Source organism: Vipera ursinii (assembly GCF_947247035.1).
Source record: "Vipera ursinii genome assembly, chromosome: 2".
NCBI lineage: Eukaryota > Metazoa > Chordata > Lepidosauria > Squamata > Viperidae > Vipera > Vipera ursinii.
This window is the reverse complement of record NC_139513.1, coordinates 169,400,866-169,423,123: the sequence shown is the minus strand read 5'-3', so window position 1 is coordinate 169,423,123 and position 22,258 is coordinate 169,400,866. Positions and strand designations below refer to the sequence as shown.

The following is a 22,258-nucleotide window of genomic DNA, read 5'->3' as shown; positions in this document are numbered from 1 at the left end:
TGAAACTGGTCCACGGGCTGGCAGTTTGACACCCCTGATCTAGAAGAAGAAACTCCAGAATCAAACAAGACAATGTCAATGTCAATCCATTTCTATATTATTGCTAAGAAAACTATACAGACATGTCTAAAACATCTTGAGAAATTGGGATACCATATGATGAAACTTCCAGGTCAAAAGGGTAGGCAGTTATTGAGGCAGACCATCCAATTTTATTATTAGAACTGGAGATGATGGTATAGTGCAGGGGTGTCAAACTCAATTTCATTGAGGGCCGCATCAGCATTGCGGTTGCCCTCAGGGGGCCAGGTGGGTATGGCCTGGGTGGGCGTGGCCTACTGGGTGGGCATGGCTAGAGTGCGTATGGCCTACTGGGTGGGCGTGGCCAGCTCTACAACATTTGCATCAAGGGTGCCTATGGAGGCCTGGGCAGGAATGGGACAGATCTGAGGGTCTCTGGCAGAAGGAGGGTCTCTGGGCCAGGGCCAAGGCAGTGGGGGCCGTTCCCTCACTGTTTCCAGGATGGCTTCACGGGCCGCATGAAACCACTTCGCGGGCCAGATCTGGCCCCCGGGCCTTGTGTTTGACATGTCTGGCATAGTGCAACCAAAACCATCATACAAGGAAGTCAGGCTAGTGATGGTGCCAATACTGAAAAAGATTTTGTTTCACAAGGATGCAGGGATCTGAAACATGATATGTGAGAAAAGTGAAAAAAATGCCCCGCTTTAGACATGAAAGCCAGCTGAGTTACTTCGGGCCAGTTACTACCTCTCAGCCCAAACCACTTCACAGCATTATTGTTGTGGGGAAAACAGGAGGAGGTAGGAGGTATGAGCTATGTTCTCTGCCTTGAGTTAGGTATAAAAGTAATAAAGGTGGGATAAAAATATTATAAAGAAAATAGAGTAGAGCAGAGCAGAACACAATAGAGTAGGGTAGGGTAGAATAGAGTGGAGTGGAGTGGACTGGAATGGAAATGGGAGGATGGATTCAATGGGCTGTTTCAGACAAAGTTTTAGATTCTCTCTTACAACCTTAGAACTAGTTTGGGACTGCATGGAAGAACTCACAAAAATCAGCTATGACAACCTTGGCCTGAGCAATACGAGAACATCAGCCATGCTGAACCTCCGCCCAAATGCATAGCTGAAGAACTGTTGGAATTAGAATCTGCTCTCCTGTTAACCTGCTTTTTAGGCTACCCAGACTATGGAGCTCCCCTTTCTGGCGTTGGATCTTCATCACATGCCTTTGCTTAGGACTGGGTGGCTGAACCTCTGAGCTTCCTCCTCTTGATGAGTGAGGAAAAATGTGTGACTGGCATGCAAAAGGTAGACAAAATAGAGGAATGTTAAATTACAGGTGGTTTTCAACTAAATACATGCAATATGCATGAAATTGATTGTGAATAAATGTCATTTTAAGGAATCAGTGTCTGCACTTTCTTCTAACTGCCCCTTGGAAGAAAACCACTGTGAAAAAGGACACCTTGGAGCAAAGAATAGGTAATAGTTTTTTTTTTTAATTTTTGTGGGTGTTTTTTTTTGCATACAGGAGTTCTGCGTATCGCCTCGAGCTCATTGGAAAAAAGCTGAGAGAAAGCTCAAAAGAAGACCAAAATCTAAAAGAAAAATGATCTTTCACTTCATTCCTAAAATAGATCATATTAAAAGCTTCGCCAGACTAGGCTATTCGTATATATATTTTAAGACGTTTCCGATTTGCCTGCTTTGTTCCCAATTGTGCTTTGAGAATTTTAGGATTTTAAGCAAAGGATCCCAGGGGCCATCTTCCACACCACTCACCATTTCAGATTCTCCTTTTCCTCTCTGAAACCTGATCCTGCCAGGGTGGCTGTGGTTTCAGACAGAAAGCCCACAAAGTAATTGCTGAAATGGAAGGAACTGGCACTCTCGTAAGCCCTGAGCCACCTGCACATAAGAAGAGAGAATTTAGACACTCATGAAACCTTTGCACACCCACTTTTCCAAGAGAAGTCTAAGGCCCCAGAGAGACTTACCTCATTAAGGTACTTCTGGCACGCACAAGAAAGGAAAGGAAAGGAAAGGAGAGAAGTCAAACAGAAAACAAGTAAGAAATAAATCCAATACTGGAAGCCTCCTAAAAACCTCTTGCTCCCTCTTAAACTGGAGGGGGGGGGGATTTTCTGGTGATCATGTGACAAGATCTCGCCTGTTTGACTCAGCTGCCATTTTTTTTTTGTTCACATTCTGATTACTCTTGCCTCTTTTTTTGCCATGCTCCCTTAACAAAAAAGCAACTGTTTTTTCTCCCTCCTGGCAAGCTACCCCCCATTGATTAAATTCTGTAGAAAACATTGCGTTAAAGGCACTTGCTCCTTTGAGCTAGACTAGGCTGGTGGGTTTGGGGTGGGTGTTTGTATGCTGATTTTAAAAGAATAAATCCTGCCAGGAAGAAAATCAAAAAGTCCCAAATCCAGGCTTTCCACTAGTTTGCACTTCTCCTCTAATAGTTTCTCAGCCAGAATTGGGCACAGTGACAATTGCAGCCAACTGCACATCGGCTTAATTTTTTATATATGCAATAGCCCTTTTCACCCTATAGCAGACATGTCAAACACAAGGCCCGGGGGCCAGATCCGGCCCGCGAAGTGGTTTCATGTGGCCCGCGAAGCCATCCTGGAAACAGTGAGGGAATGGCCCCCACTGCCTTGGCCCTGGCCCAGAGACCCTCCTTCTGCCAGAGACCCCCAGATCTGTCCCACTCCTGCCCAGGCCCCCATAGGCACCCTTGGTGCCAACGATGTAGAGCTGGCCACGCCCACCCAGTAGGCCATACGCACTCTAGCCATGCCCACACAGTAGGCCACGCCCACCCAGGCCACACCCACCCGGCCCCCTGAGGGCAACCGCAATGCTGATGCGGCCCTCAATGAAATTGAGTTTGACACCCCTGCCCTATAGGTAATCCTTAATTTATGACAATAGGATTGGAAAATCGATCATTAAGCTGTGTGATCGTTAAGCGAGGCGTCATGTGACTGCACCCAATTCTATGACCGTTTTTTTTGCCACAGTTGTTAAACAAATAATCATGGTCATTAAGTGAGTCACAATGTAGGACCTAATCTGCCGGCTTCTCAATGACTTTGCTTGTCAGAAGCTAGATGGAAAGGTTGCAAATGGCAATCACGTGACCATGGGAAACTGCGACCGTTGTAAATGTGTGACGGTTACCAAGCACCCGAATAGCGATCCCTGGGAAGACCGGTCATCACTTTTTTCCTCAGAACTTCGAATGGTTGCTAAAAAAATGATCATAAAGTGAAAAACTACCTGTACATACAATGTTCTTCACTGTGGCTGTTTTCTTGAAAGTAAACAAGTCAGACTGCAGATTTTTCCAGCTAGGAAATACTCTGGGAATATGAGCATGGAGATGGACTAATGCTAATTCAGTAATGGAATCTATTGAGTTAATGATTCTTAACTAATCATTACTGGAGAAAGCAGGAAGCCCTTATGATTTATGATGAAGTGTTGTATTTTATGATTTATGATGAATGTATTTTTATGCTATTATCATGATTTATCACTAACATTTGTATGTACACTGAGAACTTATGCATCTGAGACAAATTCCTACTGTGTCCAACCATTTGGCCAATAAAGAATTCTATTCTATCCTTCTGTGGCATGGAAAATCACCCAGATTTAATAATAATAATGTGGAAGGGACCTTGGAGGTCATCTAGTCCAACCCCCTGCGTAGGTAGGAAATCCTATACCATTTTAGACAAATGGCTGTCCAGTCTCTTCTTAAAAACTTCCAGTGTGGAGCATTCACCGCTTCTGGAGGCAGGTTGTTCCACTGGTTAATTGTTCTGTCAGGAAATTTCTCCTCCTCTCTTTGGTTAGTTTCCATCCATTGCTTCTTGTCCTGCCTTCAGGAGCTTTGGAGAATAGCTTCACTCCCTCTTCTTTGTGGCCGCCCCTGAGATAATGGAACATGCTATCATGTCCCCCTCATCCTTCTCTTCATTAAACTAGACATGCCCAATTCCAGCAACCGTTTCTTATATGTTTTAGCCTCCAGTACCCTAATCATCTTTGTTGCTCTTCTCTGTATTTTTAGAGTCTCAATGTCTTTTTTTACATTGTGGTGACCAAAACTGGATGCAGTATTCCAAGTGTGGTCTTACCAAGGCATTGTAAAGTGGTATTAACATTTCATGTAATCTTGATTCTATCCCTGTTAATGCAGCCTAGCACTGTGTTGGCTTTTTTGGCAGCTGCAGCACACTGCTGGCTCATATTGAAGTGATTGTCCACTAGGACTCCAAGATCCTTCTCACAGTTGCTACTATTCAGCAAGGTACCACCTATACCAGGGGTCAGCAACCTGAAACAGTGAAAGAGCCACTCAGAACCGGTTCCCTCACAAAAGGAAAAACTGGGAGCCGCAAAAAAATGTGTGCACATGTGCGTACATGCGAACATGTGCAGAACAGGGTGTGACTGAAGAGTGGAGCCAAGGCGAGATATGCACCTACCCTGCATATTTGAATTGATTGGTTGAACTTTTTTAGCCCCACTTTTTTGGGGGGGGGGGACTGCACATGGCAGAAGACTGGTAGCCGCAGGAGATGGGTGAAAGAGCTGCATGCGGCTCCGGAGCTGCGGGTTGCAGACCTGTGACCTATACTATATCTGTGCATTTTGTTTTTCTTGCCTAATTTTAAACTTGTCATACTCTTTACAGGCAAACCTGTTATACTCTTCACAGGCAAAGTAGTTGCTGTTAAAGCATTGACTTCTGGAATACATACTAACAGATATCTTGCCTCATCAATCCCAAAGTTAGGTTCCAATGTCTTTCTTCCAGCATCCATGATGTGGCATTTCCTTCTTGGGAAACCAATGAAGTTCCACCTAGGTCCTAGAACAATCAAGTTCTAGAAAAAGTTCATTCTGAGCTGAACAATCTGATCTCTAATGATAATGTCTCATGGCCAGACTGATCATCTGCTTTTCTGCTTTCCAATAATAGCTGCTGTACCAAGAATGAGCTTATTTTCTTCATTTAGGGCTGACCATACTATTAGGTGGACAAAGCATAAATTCAAATTGGGTATTGAGCTGGGATGTGTTGTGTTTTCATAGCTCTTTCTTCTTCTCCAACAACCAGTGGAGTTTCAAAATATTGTCTAACAACTTCTCAGCAGTTTTAATTCTACATCTGGTTTTTTTTCAGCCATCTTCTCAGTAAAAATGTCTTTCAGATTTTTCTAATGTTGGACAAAGTGTGATAGCATGCTGAGAATAAAAAAACTAACTTTTGGTATCTATTGACTGTAGCTCACATGACAAATTGTCAAAATTGATTGTTACATAATTTATACAACTGCAATGGAGGAACAGAGCCCCTGAATGGCTTCAAGGTAATAAGGTAGACCTATACATGCCGACAGAGCAAAGCTGCCATAGGAGGTACTAATGCAGAAATATATATGACTACAGGCCACAGGCAAGGTTAGAGACCTCTGAAGACATATTGTCTCAAATGATGAGCCATAATGACTTGATGCCAGTGTGCTACAAGCCATTGTGGCCACAATTGCTGGGCCACAAGCATCTCTGAAGTAAGCTTGAAAGAAATCTCGTATCACAATGTTCCCAATAAAATGACAGAACAAATGGTCTGGCGGTGAGATGTACACAACAGTCATGTAGATGTCAGGAATTGTGAATGAGATGTCTGACTGGGGAAAAAAGAACCCAAATGCTATCATCTAAGCTAAGTCATATTACCTGCTTCTGCGCTTCCTGTCACGAGGGATGTGATCCCAATGAGAGAAAGCAAGGGAGGAGAGAGAAGGATTAAACAAAGTTAAAGTTGGTGGAAAGAGAGAAAAAAGAAGTTCATTAAGTCACTGTACATTCTGAATTGTGTTTTTCTGAAAAAGCACCTCTTGGGAAAGTTAACTACGTGCGGGAAAAGTATGACATCCCCATGCTGTTGAAAGATGCCACAATTGTTGAGTTTCTCTTGACCTCTCAACTGTTAAATCCAAAATGTGGAGTCACCAAATGTGGAGGCCTACTGTGGTGGATGAGCTACCATTTCCAGGATCTCTCCCTGTTGCTGGCTGCCATTGATGAGAATTCAGCCACTTCTAAACAATCACAATTCCTTATTCCTACATAAAAATGTTTCAATATTCTTTGGATTTTCTGTTTCATGCAGTGTAGGATTACAAACATTCAAGTATCAGAAGTACAAGCTTCAGTATGGTTCTAGTCCTCTTTTTCTCAGGTTAAGATAAGCAAGATGTCGTTTAGAAATAAATGATCAGCTTAGATAAAATTTAAGATCTACAATTTAATTGTAGGAAATGCCAAGTGGACTTGCTATGTTCACACAGACAAATGCTCAGCTCTCTACCACAGCACTATATTTAATCTGATGATGAAAGTACAATATGAATCATTAAGAACCCTCAGCTGGAGAGAAAGATTTTCTCTGTCATAATCAACTTAATGTATTTTTTTTTTAGCCTGAGAAAACGCAATGGTAAATGGTGCTTCCCTCAGGTCGTTTTTCACTTCTGAGACACAATATCTGGCAAGAATCTCTTCTGGATGGTAAAGAGAAATGCTAAATTAAACAACTAACAAGCTGCCGTTTTCTTTTTTGATTAGACCCAACATCAGGTGCTTGAGGCACTATCACAGTCTAATTACAGATATCACAGTCATCTTCAACTGTATGATGGACACCCTACTAAAAATATTCTGACAATCAGAAGCCTTCCAGAACATACTGGAAGGCATATAAGCATATAAGCACAACACTCCTTAAACAGTACTTTTTAGAATGAAAGATTGGGATTAAAGTGGGCTGCTGTTTCCAAACTATCCATGTAGAGCTGGTGATCTGCATACAAATGAGCTGACATTTCAAGGGCATAGCTGTACAGTCGATTCTACTCCATTTCATCCAGTGCTGATGGCATCATAAAGCCAACCCCAAAATAAATCAAGGGAATACTAAAAGTCCTTTAAAAAATACTAAACTCAAAATGTGTCTTACCACAGCTAAAAATCCAGAGGTATTGCGGAAGAGGGTTGATGGAGGCATTAATTTAGGTAAAGAATAAGGAACTTCAAAACATTTCATGTTTATATTTCTCAGGGGTTTTTTTTCTAAATCTACTTGATTCCTAATTCAAATTTGGTATTTGAAAGCTCCTTTAACTCTGCTGGCAAGTTTACTTAATAAACTCATTTCCAGCTACGGAACGTATGGGAAATAGAATCTCAGAACACCAATTCAAAAGAAGGCACTTACTTCCTGAGTTGCTTGTAGCTGTAGAGCGGTATGAAGTATGAGAAGAGATAGGGAGCTACGCAGGTGGACATGATGAGGCACACAAGGCAGAGGAAGAAGCTCAGAAAGACCTTCTGAAACCAGGAGAAAGTCTACATGGAAGGAATCAAAACCAATCATTATGCAATGAGCATCCTCTGGGTGGATTGCAGTCCCTGTAGTTCTTCCTTCACATGCATCTCCATCAGCTACAAAGCAGCCCCCACAGTACAACCCCATGCATAGATACAAAAACCTTGAGCCCACAGCTGAGTAACAGGCAGAGAAAGGAACTTAGAAAGGATCTGCCCTAACTTATCAGTGGTAAAGAATGACAGTGGAAGATTTGTACCTTCAGACTTGCAAGATTCGGTTTTAAAAAACCTTACAATAAAGTAGAATTGGCTTATCTTGTGTGTTTCCTATCTGATCCACTTGGGTGGCCGATAATTGTCTAGAGATACTCTGCTGGTGGAGGTAGCATGTAATAAGAAAGATTTAACTATATTTTAAACCAGTTCACTTCCGTTTAATAGACTTGGTGGAGCAGTGGGCTAGTGCCTCCTTAAGTAACACCAGCTGCCTGCAATTAGTGCAGGTTCGGTCCCACCAGGCTGAAGGTTGACTCAGCCTTCCATCCTTCCGAAGTAGGTAAAATGAGGACCCAGATTGTTGGGGGCAATAAGCTGACTTTGTAAAAATGCCGCTTGGGGGGTGGGGGGTGAAAGCTCTAATAAGCAGGCATATACATAGAATGAAGGCTATTGCTAAGCACATTGATTTGTGCTTTAAATTGTAAGCCGCCCTGAGTCTTCGGAGAAGGGCGGGATATAAATGGGATTTTAAAAAATGTGTGCTTATTTACTTCCTACTTCTTAGTCCCCACCCACCTGAGTTTTGCAATGGGACCATTAGCAAGTCATTCAAAGACAGAGTGCATCCCTCCCTCCCTCCCCTCCCCCAAAGGTGGCACAATCCTCTCTTAATGGAATGATTAAGTTGGTAGAGGGTTAACTAGTGGAAGGGTTGCACTTTATAGAAATTCTTGATGAATGTATCATTGAAGGTTTGGAACAGTGTTCAGCATTCCACTTTACTGTTTCTCCTCTACACAAAAAAGACTGAAAGATGTTGGCAGGATGCTATCCAACTACTCTGTAAAAAATATGGCTGCTTCTATTCTGGCCAATGAAAGAAAACAATCAGTTAGTTCAAATAATCATTTCATAAACATAACTGTAGTATGGTTTCTATAAAAAAAATAGAGGTTCTTCCTTCTCCGTGGCCCAAACCTTTCCAACTGAGTCTAAATAGAAAAATTAAAGAATGCTTGTCATGGCTTGATTATTTATTTATTTATTTATTTATTTATTTATTTAAATTCCATTTATATCCCGCCCTTCTCCGAAGACTCAGGGCGGCTTATTTGCAACTATAGCAAGCCTGGAGAAAAATGCCCAGGTTGAAGGCGTCATTTTTAATAAATCTTCAAAGCTAAATGTGGCCCATCCTTTTCCCACCGAGCAGATCTTGCCCACCACACTGCCAATAATAGACATTAGAGTGCAACTCACTATTTTCCTGCTCTCTACAGCCTGCAGATAGGTGCGAAAGCGGAACCAGGGTCCAAATATAACTGTTCCAACAAAGTAGATATATCCCATGAACTCAACTGGGGATGGAATGGTTGGCACCTCGCCCCGGTCCAGATCAAAGCCCAATGACACAGCCTTCATTGCCACAATCATCTGGGCACCTAGTGGTAGAAATGAGAGAGAGGGTCAGTGCTGACATTCCTAACAAGCAACTTAAAGAATTTGTTGCCTCAGAGTAGGGTTAAGAGCACAAATTATTTTTCTTTGATCTGGCAAATGTATTCAGATCCAATGGGATTTATGAATGGAAGCCCATATCATTTGTTCTAATAACAGCTCAGTTTATAAGTCTTGATGGAATTTCCTAGCTACGAAGCTACGACTGGTACACATGCTGAATAGTAATTTATGCTTTTGGAAAGGTAGCACTTTCTTTCAACACATAAGATTTTTCTGATACACCTTATCACACTAAAACCAGAAGATATGAACAGAAGGAGAACTGTCACTTACCTCTCATCTTATGCCAACTCACAGTGTCTACCATATGCATCTCTCTATAGAGGAGGAGGGAAAAGCAGGAAACAAAAAAAGAGCCATTATCTTTGGGTATTAGTCCTTTGTTTGCTATCTTTCCTTTCCCTGAGATCCAGATAAGTTTCAAAATTCTCTTGCTGAACTTTCCAGTAAAAAGGAATGCCTTCATGTCAAGGGACTGGGTGACTAGAAATGCAACTGACTCCATGAATTATTTATTTATTATGGGACTTATATGCCGCCCTATCTCCCGAAGGACTCAGGGCGGCTAACAAGAATAAAATACAGAATACAAATATTTTAAAAAAAATTAAACTATCACAAAGCCCCACTAAAACCAATAAAAACATTAAAAACATAATTAAAAACCCTTATCATCAGTCCAGGTTGGCCTGTTGGAAAAGGTATGTCTTGAGGTCACGATGAAAGGACCGGAGATCTGGGGCCATCCGGAGCTCCCGGGGGAGCTGATTCCACAAGGCAGGTGCCCCCACAGAGAAGGCCCTCCCCCTGGGGGTCGCCAGCCGACATTGTCTGGCGGACGGCACCCTAAGGAGGCCCTCTCTGTGTGAGCGCACAGGGCGATGGGAAGTCATTTCTGGCAGCAGACGGTCCTGTAAGTAACCTGGGCCTAAGCCATGTAGGGCTTTATAGGTAAGAACCAGCACCTTGAATCTCACTCGGAGGGCAACTGGTAACCAATGCAGCTCATGCAGGAGGGGTGTAATATGGGAGTATCGGGATGCTCCCATCACAACCCGCGCGGCCACATTCTGCACCAGCTGAAGCCTCCGAGTGGTCTTCAAGGGCAGCCCCATGTAGAGAGCATTGCAGTAATCTACGCGGGAGATAACAAGCACATGAGTGACCGTACGTAAAACCTAAGGATTATTCAACTTATTTTTATTCGGAGAAGTGTAGGTGGTTTATGTGGCTTCCACCCGTGAAGTAGGCAAACCTCAAATGGGCCTGGCCAAAACAGGATAAATATACATTCTTGTAACCAGCCTCCAACTCTTAAGGACACCTGTTTACCTTGTGCTCCCTTATGAGAGGTGTCCCCCTTATTGACTAGTCTCTCCTGTTGGTGTGACATACTACTGGATTAGTTAACCCTTTCCTCATGAACTGCTCTTGCCTGTGTCTTGCCTTTTAATTACGCCTCCCGCATTCCTCACTTACCCCATAAGCAAATAGATGAGGATGGTGATGGAAAGCAGAACTCCACGCTGGGTTGAGTGGCGGCAGAGGAATAAAACCAGGTAGCACAAGAGGCTGAGGAGCACAACCCACACCATCTGCAGCTGAAAAAAGTGATAGAGGGCATAGAAGCCACTAGCGACGGTGCTCAGGTGCTTAGCATAGGATGGCAGAGCTGGAAAAGAAGAGGCAGGGAGCTTGGATGAGAGAAAGAGAAGCTCACCATGGCTGGGTTCACCCAACACACCAGTGGCATAGCGTGGGGGGTGCAGGGGGGGCCGGCCGCACCGGGCACAACATCTGGGGGGGGCGCGCTCGCACTCGCAGCTCTCTGCCCCTGCCTGGCTCACTCACTCTCTCTCACTGCAGTGCTGGCTGTGCGAATCCGATCCGAGCCGCCGGGTTGCCGCCCACTGTGGAGGGGGGGTGCCAGGCGTGCGGTGCGGGTTAGGGGGCGCAAATTACTTGCCTTGCCCCGGGTGCTGACAACCCACACTACGCCACTGCAACACACCTAGCCATAATATGGAGTGTGTGTGTGTGTGTGTGTAATAAAAAAAATACCCATGTCAAGGAACCATCAAAGAGAAAACTACATACCCACCAAAACTTGTGGAACAAATTATTATATATAAACAGGCTGCAATCCCCAAACTCACTCATACCGATGATGTTACCCAGTTGGATAATGAAACAATACTGAGCTGGAAACTAGCTAATTCAATTTTATCTCGTATGTAGGCAAACTCAGCCTCTACTTACATAACCTCCATAGGAGACGGCAAGCTAGACACAAGAGCAGCAGAGTCCAAACCTGTTCAAAACCCTGCTGAGCAGTCGGCAATACACAACTGCTCAACAGCTGCTGGTAAAACTCTTGCCGTGTAAAGGTGGCCATGGCCCCAACCTGGGAAGAGAAAGAAAGAGAAGTGGAGCAAGCCCATCACGTTAACTCTGCAGGTAAGTCAAGATTATTCTGAATCATTTATAAATCCAAAGAATAAAGCTTGGAATAAGCTATACCCAGTCCTGTTCTTAAACTGGGATTATTCTAGTTGAGGCATGTCAAACTGCCAGCCCACAGGCCGGATGCATCACAACGAAACTGTGCCCTCCCCATTGCCGGCCATTGGGAAAAAGTCACGATAAGTAGCGCAATGTAACGTGACGTCGCGAGTTTGACTTGCCTGTTCTAGTTGAAAGAACCTCCCTCTACTGGGAGAATGATTGAACTTTCAAGACATGCACAAAGATAAAAGCTGTGTTTATACAATGCTTATTAATGATTTATTTAACCATAATTTCCTTAAAGCCTACTTTCTGGGGCTCATACAACACACTGAACTAGAGATCAACCAACCACACAAGCTAGATTGACATAACCTACTACCTACAGCATGGTTAGGCCATTTGTGGTTCAGTAAATGGTCTGAGCCCAGTTATAGTTAGCCATGCCAAAGCCAGCCAGTCAGCAGGTCTAGTATTCCTTGACATAAAACCCATGTAACCAGGTTCATCATCTCAGACACACCTGTCACTTCAATGGCACAATGTAACCCAATGTTCCTTTCTGTAACTATTATTTCCCTCTAGTTTTAGAACTATAGTAGATTTGAAACAGCAGCATGGAAATCCAGTCGAAGTATTACCTTGGTCTGAGAGCACTAAATGTAGCTTAGCAGAGGTGAGTCTGAAAACCATGTAACGACAGCAGCCAGATTGTGTTTCTCATAATTAACCTAACTATGGCTTGTTCAATCAGTCTCATTTTGTACACAAAGCATGCTGAACCATTAACTATGGCAAGCTGAAATCACAAAATATAATGAACTAAAATGTTATTTGTAAGTTTATGATATTGTAGGAATACAATCCATCCATGCCTCCCCAAATTCTACAGAGGAAGAGACAGACACAGGTATAAATCAACTAAATAAATCCATAAACAATTACTGTATGGAAGTAAATTCTGCTAAAATCCACAGAATCTGACTATTTTTGCAGTAGAGCTGAGCAAACTATACCATTTACACTGATGCAAACTCTTTCTGTACCTCCTTATGTGGAACTAATTCTTACTATTTGTAGACCCCATTTAGGAATAAAAATATATTCCAAAAGAGCTGGGGGGGAAGGCACCATCATTAACTGAAGGCCAGTTACCAGTCGCACAATAATAGCATAAATTCTGATTCTGCTTCAGTTTTCCAAGGTTGAATTAACACTAAGCCTAGCTGCACATAGGAGTAGAGAAATGGCTGGTAATATACAGCTAATGAATTGATGAAGCATTGCATTAGGAAGGAAGACATGGTTGGAATGGTACATTTGCATTAAACACGATTTCATCATGATTTGGTAAGCCATCGTAATCCAGAGCCACAAAATACGGGAAGCCAAGACCAATCAAAGCCTATTACGGTTGAACAACGTGAAACAGGAACCCTGCGGATTTGCTGGTCAGTGGCGTAACAGACAGGTAGAGAGGGAGGAAGGAAACGCAGGAGCACAGAATGGAGGAGGGGAATGGGGCTTTTAGACAAAAGGATTCGAAGGGAAAATCAGACGAGCCCTGTCCTGCAACTCCAAGTTAACCCTTCACTTCTCGTTTCCTTTCTGGCATAATTCCCCCACCTCCCGAAAGCTATTTTTTTTTCCTTTCTCACTGCACCCTCTGGGATACTATACTAATACTAGCCCGCTTTCCTGACCGCGCTATTCTTAAGGAGGGAAAGAGCTAACGATGGGAATCCCAGGGAAACGGCGGGCATCGCGTCATTTCAGAAAAAGGAAAAGGGAAATCCAGTTCATTCGGAGACGTCGATCTAGGTCTAGGAACTTGCCTTAATGCCTCTTATCCATCCCAGCCCCGGCCCTCTAGCTCCTTTTAGGCCAGCTGTTCCAGCGGCATGCCTTTTTAAAGAGGCGTTATTGCTAACTCACCGATGCGTCTTGTATTCGCGACAACCTCTTTTCCCCCCAGCTTGCCGGAGCTGCGTGGGTATCGGCCTTCCCCTCCCCCTCCCACCCCCAACAGCTGGAAAAAACTGAGAAAGGAAGGCGAGGTAGGCGGTGGGGAAAGGGGTGCAGCAATCCCTGTTTAAAGTTGGAGGTGGGTCGCTTGAAACTACCAATGAGAAGGCCGGAGAGGAATAGTTAAAACTGCTGAGCGGCCAATCGGATGGAAAAGATGGGGGGGGCAGACGCGCAAAAGGCCAGCCAATGAGAAAGGGCGGGGCGCGAGAAGAAAGAAATTAGCCCGAATCCCCCCCTTGAGTGAAGCCACGTTTGCCCGCCAGCAAAAGCTTCGCTTCTAGAGGTCGCGGTGCGTCAAAATGGGTAGAAAGGAAACCGCGAGGGCGGCTAGCGATAAAGAGCTGTGATTTTTACAGGCTTTTGTTCTGAAAACGTTATTCTCTAAAAAAGAGGGTGAGCGTGCAGAAAGCCGCCATGTAGCATCCTCTCTAGAGAAGACACGAATGGTGGTAGGCTTTAACACACACCCTGGGAGAGTACTGTGGGAGATTGGGTGTGGAAACTGGAGTCAGTTCTTTCAGTTAAGGCAGGGGTCTTCAAACTTGGCCCTTTTATGACTTGTGGACTTCAACTCCCAGAATTCCTCAGCCAGCCCTGGCTGGCTGAGGAATTCTGGGAGTTGAAGTCCACAAGTCATAAAAGGGCCAAGTTTGAAGACCCCTGAGTTAAGGGTTGCACACAGAGTAGGTCGGCGCTGTTGATAGTAGATTGGCAAAGTGTCTGATCCCAACGTACCTTAATAAGAGCATCCTGGTCAGTCACTTTTTGCATGTTTATTCAGCATTTCTTCATTCCTAATCCTGCTTCTTCCTGTTTTAGTTGGTATGAACACTATCTGTTTGTAGCATTCGCTTTTTTTCCTATTTCTCTTGACGTACCCACCCTCTCTTTCACTTAACAACTTTAATGCATGCTGATATGCAGACACTTGGTTCTTTAATTTTCCTTCTTCATAACAGATCATATATTATTCACTCCTTAAGTTTCAACCTTTGCATGTCTTAAAATTTCTCTAGCTCTTTTCCCATCTCTACTGTATTCAATGATAAGTGTATATGCATTTATCTATTTGCTCTACTTTTCATCATCTACGTATAACAATTATTTGCCCAATTTTCCCTCATACAACTATCTTAGTCTTTGATTCATACAACTATCTTAGTCTTTGATTCATTAATTTCCAGATCCAGGCTCACAGATGCGTACATAGTGAAAGTATCACGTGTAATAAATCATTCAGGTTCTGTGCATACGAAAATATATATTTCACATGCCAATCAGCAAACCTCTGATAGCATGCAAATATTTTATACATATATCAAAAATATGTTGAACATCCAAAGGAACAGACGTTGCTTGTCTGCTACCTGCTCAATATCAAAACATTCACAGAATATTCTCGTACGTTTTGCTTTCATCATAGAAACTTACTGCATTAAGTAATTAACCTTCATATTTATGCAAAGCTTTCCATAATTGAAGTCATTTTATCATATACTTTTTCTGAACAAAACTACAGCAGATTGTTTCACATTCACTTACTTCTAAATGGGCTGCTGGAAAAAAAAACTGGTTTCCCTCCACCCCTGGAATAAAGCGGTATTGCAATATATGCTTCCATTCCATTCCCTTACTTTAACTTCATTCCACATTCTTTCCTCATTTTCTAACGGAAGCTTCTTGCTTAGCCCGCTTTCCTACTTTTTTTTTTTAAAAAAAGTTTGATTTTCTAATTTTACACTTAAATATTTAAAAAGCAACGTGGTGGCTGAGTTAATCGATAAATTCAATAACATGCAAGTATCTTTAGTACAAGTCTCAAACTACTACATTAAATATTTCCTCTCTTTTCCCCTTAGTATTTACTGTCTCATATTTAAACTACCGTAATATAATTCTTATTATGTCAATTAAATGAAAATAACATTCTTACATTCCTCAATAATTTTTAGCTTATACATATCCTGGTTATTTTAACATTCAGTCTTTATAGACAATCAATGTCCTAATTAGTTTTTCCCAATTTTTAGTTTCCCATTAATATTTAAATTTAACATTTAATATTTATAGTTTCCAAGTTTTAAGTAACCAAAGTTCCCTTTATCACAGTTCATCACAAAGTCTAATGTTCAGGATACACGTCTTATCTATTTGAATATATTCTATTTCTCACCATCTTATATCAACTAATTAATAATACAGTATACAGGGTCTGGATGGGGAGGAACAGGCTTCGGCTCAACCCTGACAAGACTGAGTGGCTGTGTGTGCCGGCGTCTTGGGAAATTCAGAATATTCCATCGTTAATTATGGGGGGTGAGATATTAGCCCCCGTAGATAGGGCTCGCAACTTGGGTGTCCTCCTAGATTCACAGCTCTCCTTGGAAGATCATATAGGAGCTGTGACTAGGGGGGCCTTCGCCCAGGTTCGCCTGGTGCGTCAGTTGCGGCCCTATCTAGACCGGGATGCCTTGCACACAGTCACTCATGCACTCGTGACCTCCCATTTGGACTACTGCAATGCTCTCTACATGGGGCTGCCCTTGAGGACTACTAGGAGGCTCCAGCTGGTGCAGAATGCAGCCACGCGAGTGGTGGTGGGGGCTTCCCGATACTCCCATGTAACACCTCTACTCCGCGAGCTACATTGGCTTCTGGTTGCCCTCCGGGTAAGATTCAAGGCGCTGGTTATGAGCTATAAAGCCCTAAATGGCATGGGTCCGGGTTACTTACAGGAGCACCTGCTGCCGACATCAACTTCCCTTCGTCCAGTGCGCTCCCACAGAGAGGGCCTCCTTAGGGTGCCATCGGTCACAGAGTGTCGACTGGCGGCCCCCAGGGGGAGGGCGTTCTCTGTGGGCGCGCCAGACCTTTGGAACCGTCTACCGGTTGATCTCCGGATGGCTCTCGACCTTCGCTCCTTCCGACGGGACCTAAAAACACATTTATTTGAACAAGCCGGTCTGGTCTGATGGGTTTAGGGGTATTTTATAGTTTTGTATTAATTTATTGAATAGGGCTGTAGTATTTAATATTTTTTAATTTTTTTATATTGTATTTTATTGCATTGCCCTGTACACCGCCCTGAGTCTTTCGGAAGAAGGGCGGTATATAAATTAAATTAAATTTAAATAAATAAAATAAAAATAGTTGCCCTGAAATGCTTATCTTCCCTTCGGTCTGTTCTTCTTCTTGATCCTCAGGTTTCTTCTGGTTTATATAGAAAGTCTTTTCCATTTTCAGTGTTATTAGTCCCTTTTCGGGGTTTTCCATTAACTGTGTTTGTTGATCAGTTGAATCTTCTATCATAGTATCTGATTGTTCCACTTCTTCTATTATTATTTTTTTTATTGAAAAGTTTTAAAATACAATTTTCCTTTAAAAAAACCCCCCTTCCCCCTCCCTCCTCCCCCCCTACCTCCCCTCCTCCCTCCTCCCCCCCCTACCTCCCCACCTCCCCCCCCTACTTCCCAGAGCTAAATACAAGGTATATATATATAAAAAAGCAAACCTAAGCAACCATATACTAACAACTATAAATTCTAAAATCCATCACTCTCTAGCTTATATAGGATAAAACAAACCTTAACAATATTAAATATATATAAAAAACTACAATAAGAAAAAGACACTCTCTAGCTTATATAAAATAGAACAAACCTTAATAGTATTAAATATATATTAAAGACAAAAAAAAACGGAAAAAGAAGGAAAAAAAAACCCCTTCTCAACCCTATACTTATCCTAAATAAACTCCATCCATTTTATCCATTCCATGATATAACGTTCTTACAAGTAATCTTTCAAATTAACCAAGGATCCCAAATCAAAAAACTTTAAAGTCAACTCTTCTGTAATCGGCCGTTCCTCTGTACCACATCTATAATTATTCCAAACAAAAAAAAAGAAAAAAGATCGCGAACAAAACTTTAGCCTCCATTTGAGAATCTTCTGTATATTCCCCCAAACTTTAATCCAAAAAAGCTCACCCTTTCCACAAAACCACCAAATATAAAAATATATTGCGTCTACACCCAAATCTTTTCCCACCTCCCCTACTTAACTACTTGACTACAACGTAAAAGTTCCATAGACTTCTGCAAATCCTGCTATTTTCTTTTCTTAGATCGTTTTGCAGCAGCACGCGTCACCCTCTGTTTTATAGATTCATCCGACGAGGTTGTATCTTGAACTCCTCCAACACCGTTGTCTTCTATCTGACCATCTTCGGCCTCTTGAAGCACTCCTTCTCCAGATCCCTTTTCAGCTTCCAGAAGTGTTAATGGCGTTGCATTTAAAACATTATTGTAGAAATCACGCACTTGCATCACAGTAACCAAACGGTACTTTTTACCTTCGTGCGTCACCATCAACCCCACTGGGATCTCCCATCTGAACCTTATATCTCGCTGCTTGAGCTCTTGCACAAGAAATGTAAAATCCTTCCTTCTCCTTAGAATCTTTGGAGGAATTTCTTTTAAGACCAAAACTTCTTGATTAGCAATCACAACTTTAGTATCATAAGCAGCTTGTATAACTTCATCTCTAGTTTCCCTTTTTGCAAAATATACCACCACATCTCTAGGCAACTTTCTCTGTCTGGCAATCCATGAATTCACACGAAACACTTTGTCCATGCCTCCTTTTATTTCAGATGCTGGCTGTTTCAACACTATTTCAAAAGCCTCAGAAACCAGCTGCTTTAGATCTTCCTTAGTATTCTCCTTTAAGCCTCTAATTCTAATGGCAAACTGCATCTGGAAATATTGAGCAAGACTCAGTTCCTTTTCCATTTTATCTTCATTCTCCAATACTTTTGCTTCTAATATAGCATTCTTTTGAGTCAAGTCTTCTAGCTTTTCCTCCAATTCTTCCACACAACGAGCCACTTTACACACTGAAGTCAAGATGTCTACCCTCATCGCTTTGAGCTTCTGTTCCATCCTCTCCTCCATTCTCTCCTCCAATTTCTCCAATTTCTCCTCCATCTGTGCAAATCTAACATTAATTGATTCCAAAATTACCTGGGTATGTTTTTCAAGAGCATCTTGTAAGTCCTTTGATGTCAATACATCAGGAGGATGCAGCGCCTGCAATAATGATTGTTGCACGGGAGAAGTTCCAGCACTCCGAAGAGTTTTAGGGGGTGGTTTAGCCGCCATCTTTTACCAAATATGACGCACTTTCACTTCAGATTTATAATCCAAAAAAGTCCATCAAGCTGGAGAGTAAAACATAGTAATCCTCTTTACCATTTCCTCTTGTATCGCTCTGCCTGCTCCTTTAAACCATAGTCATTCCTTCAGGCAGGGGTGGTCGCAGACGGCTGGCTCTGCTCCAAGAAGTCAGGAGCAGAGGCGACGGCCAGCTGGGAGCAGCCCAGGCTACGGGGGAGTTCAATCCTTCAGCCGCCCAAGCCATAAGCTCAGGCGGCCCTGGAGAACTCTACCCCTACCTGGGAGCTCGCCCCCTCCTCTTCTCCCGAGGAGGGGGCTTCGGATTCGCCCGAACAGCTGATCGGCGCTGTTTCGGGCGAAAAAAACAACAGCTGAGCCGCGGGCAGCCCGGGAAGGCTGTCTCCATCGCCGCGGAGCCACCGGAAGTCCCTTCTATTATATTTTGTGTAGTTGATATTTTAGTTGTAATCAAAGTTTGGGTTTGTATATCTAGGCTGATTCCCATTCATTTCTTTTTCTACTAATTTCTCTTTGTATCTTCCAGGGAAGGAATATGGCAAAGGTGACAGCAGATATATGATGTAAGTGTTAACTTTGAAGTGACAGGCAAAGGTCTGGATATTTCTGCAAAGATCCAGCATTAAACAATTTTGAACACAAGTACCTGGTCTGAGTGCGGAGATAGGGAAAGGATGATTTGACATAATACAAACATAAATATAGCTGAGATGTTCAAAGTTTTTGCATGAGTTCTCTTAATATATTTTCTGTTTCAAGACAATTTTTAATAGGGTGAGTACAACAAAATTAAAAGAAATCCTGCATTTCTATTTAAGGATCCTAATCTTTTATATTTCTAAATTATTTTAGAAAAAAACTCCCATTGAATTCTATTCATGCCTTAAAAGAGCATATCCCAGAATGACATTTACTTTCCAGTCTCATATTTATGAACTTTTGAGATGAATATTATCAGTGGTGTTCCCTCAGTTCAGTGGAAGATCTGGTTGATGAGCATGACTATTTAGCTACAAGGGATGGCTAAATTCTACTTTTCCCCATTTATTTTTAATTCATTTTTTTCCTCTTTTCTCCTCAACCATAGTAATTTTGCTTGGGAAAATAAAATGGGCAAGGCTTCAGTAGAAAGAACTTGCACCAGTTCACTCTTCTCACTTGCATCAAATTCTGCAGTTTGGCCTGAGATGGGCTTATTATCTTTGTGTAGTTTCATGCATCACGGAAACCAGGAAACTGGGATTAAAGCATTTAATTGGTTTAGCTCAGCAAGAGTACAGTTTGTAAACATTTATTCATGGTTTTAAATAACGTGCATTCTATTTTCTACTTCATCAAATAAAATGAAACATTTTCCTAAATTGGTCATCTATCTATCTATCTATCTATCTATCTATCTATCTATCTATCTATCTATCTCTATCTTTCTATCTATCTATCTATCTATCTATCTATCTATCTATCTATCTATCTATCTATCATCCCCTTTCTCCCCCTCCAGTTTGAACATAGTGAAATGTAAGAAAATTGGGATGTTTTGGGACCTCAAGGTGACATTCATTTCATTTTTGTATCTGCAGATCAGATAATTTCATAGTTTGCGTGTAAAACATCACTGTGTGTATTTGGACTCCCCTCAGTCTTTGGACTGCAGTCGCATTTCTTTCACGCCAGTCCCATCGATACGTACTGCAGCTGGTGGTGTCACTAGGTAAGTATGCAAGACAGGGAGGGAGGTATGTCAGGATATATAAATGTTAATGCAGTCTTTCAAAAGCAATTAATTTAATATTTTGATTCTTGGTTAATGTGACTGCATTTCTCTTTTGGCTTGTCCACTTTTTTTTAAAATCCCATTTATATCCCGCCCTTCTCCAAAGACTCAGGGCGGCTTACAATCTAAAGCACAAATCAATGTGCTTAGCAATTGATCTTTTCTTTTCTTCCTACTTTTGTCAGCCATGTTGTCTATCTCTAACTGTAGGTCTTCTACATAGTGACGTTCTGTACTTCTACACTGAATACCGTGATGGCTTTCGCCATAGTGAGATGTGGCACCCTACCTACTTCTGGTTTTACTTTGTCTTTCTGAATAGTCTGTGGATTATCATTCCCTCTCTTCTCATCTGGGATGCCTGGAAGCACCTCACTGCTTGCCAGAGAGTGATGGATGCCAACAAAGTCAAGAAACATTGATGTCTTGCACAGGAGGTCATATTGGATGGTTCTTCCAGCCATTCAGAGTTTGATCTGCACTTGTTTAGATATTTTCTGTGGCTTCTCTCCGTTTTCAGTTAATTTGTTGAATTGATGGTGGTTATTCTTTAAATATTCAGAGCTCTTAAGCTTAAAATTAAGATTGCAGTTTTATCTTCATGAAGGGTTTTTTTTTAAATCAAGAGATTTTATTTCTAAATAAATGTGATTAGGATCAAGCAACTCAGCTAATACTAGTCAGTATTGAATTGAGCCTTCTGTAGACCATATAGCTTTGTTTCTCTTGATACTGATGACTTAAGCCTGCCAGGAGGGCCCCACATCTAGCATTCATAAAATTGAAGTATAGAGACTATGCAGGAAACATTCAATCTTATTCTCAGATCAAGTAGAAGGTAGCGTTTGAGGGGCTTACAACTTCCTTCTCTCCATATAAAGTGATTCAGCTACTTGCCTTGAAAATTCTTTTTGTTCCCATGTAGAATTAATTAGTCAGTGAATGGCTTAAACTGGGAAATAGTATCTGATAGCTGTCACTCAAGAATTATAAATACTTTCAGGTAGAGCAAAGAGGAAGCTATCAGATGTCCACACCTGAACTATGCAGAATAGTAAATACTTTGATATCACCACTCATTTATTGATAGCATTCTTTTCCTTTTTTTCTTGTTATTTTTTCAACTGCTTTGGGATTGTGTATCTGCATCAAAAAAAAGACCCCACTACTGTAAAGATTTGTATATAAGTAGACAGATCTGTTGTTTTAGGGGCAACTATTTTCTAATGTCCCAATTTATCACTGTATCCCAAGCTCCATTCCCTTGAATGCCCTCTGTACAGCACTAAACTCTCTTATTTGTAAACTGAGGTGTGACATTTTAATAAACATTCTCCATGTTGTATGGGTTGGGTGAAAACAGACTATAGGACTTCCAGTTTTGCGTGGTAGCGACCGGTTGTGGGCTTGGGGATTCTCTGCACCCCCTGTGGGTAATTTTGTCCCCCCCCCAAAAAAAATGGGTCTAGATCGCCCCGGAGAGGCGACGAAGAAAGAAGGGTGCTCCACCAATTCTGGAACGATAGCCGTTCCATTTAACTTGGGGAAAGCCTTTTACACGACAGGAG

General features: G+C 42.1%; 2 protein-coding genes across 2 annotated transcripts in view; one reads left to right on the top strand and one right to left on the bottom strand.

Moving 5' to 3' along the window:
* Positions 1-13,750, bottom strand: part of PORCN (porcupine O-acyltransferase) — a 37,459-nt gene extending 23,709 nt beyond the window's left edge. Inside the window, exons 1-7 of the mRNA XM_083356761.1 lie at positions 13,629-13,750; positions 11,448-11,592; positions 10,668-10,860; positions 9,462-9,505; positions 8,928-9,109; positions 7,336-7,466; positions 1,809-1,934 (exon numbers count right to left, since the gene is read on the bottom strand). Coding sequence (XP_083212887.1) covers positions 1,809-1,934; positions 7,336-7,466; positions 8,928-9,109; positions 9,462-9,505; positions 10,668-10,860; positions 11,448-11,583 — 812 coding nt within the window. The 5' untranslated portion in view covers positions 11,584-11,592; positions 13,629-13,750. The remainder of the gene's footprint in view (positions 1-1,808; positions 1,935-7,335; positions 7,467-8,927; positions 9,110-9,461; positions 9,506-10,667; positions 10,861-11,447; positions 11,593-13,628) is intronic.
* A 6,795-nt stretch (positions 13,751-20,545) lies between these two features.
* Positions 20,546-21,112, top strand: LOC310634918 (3-beta-hydroxysteroid-Delta(8),Delta(7)-isomerase-like; the record flags this gene model as incomplete). The annotated part of the gene is made up of 2 exons (XM_083353455.1): positions 20,546-20,627; positions 20,901-21,112. Coding segments are annotated over 2 exons (294 nt in total), but the record flags the coding sequence as incomplete, so codon positions are not given.
* Between the last annotated feature and the right edge of the window lie 1,146 nt (positions 21,113-22,258).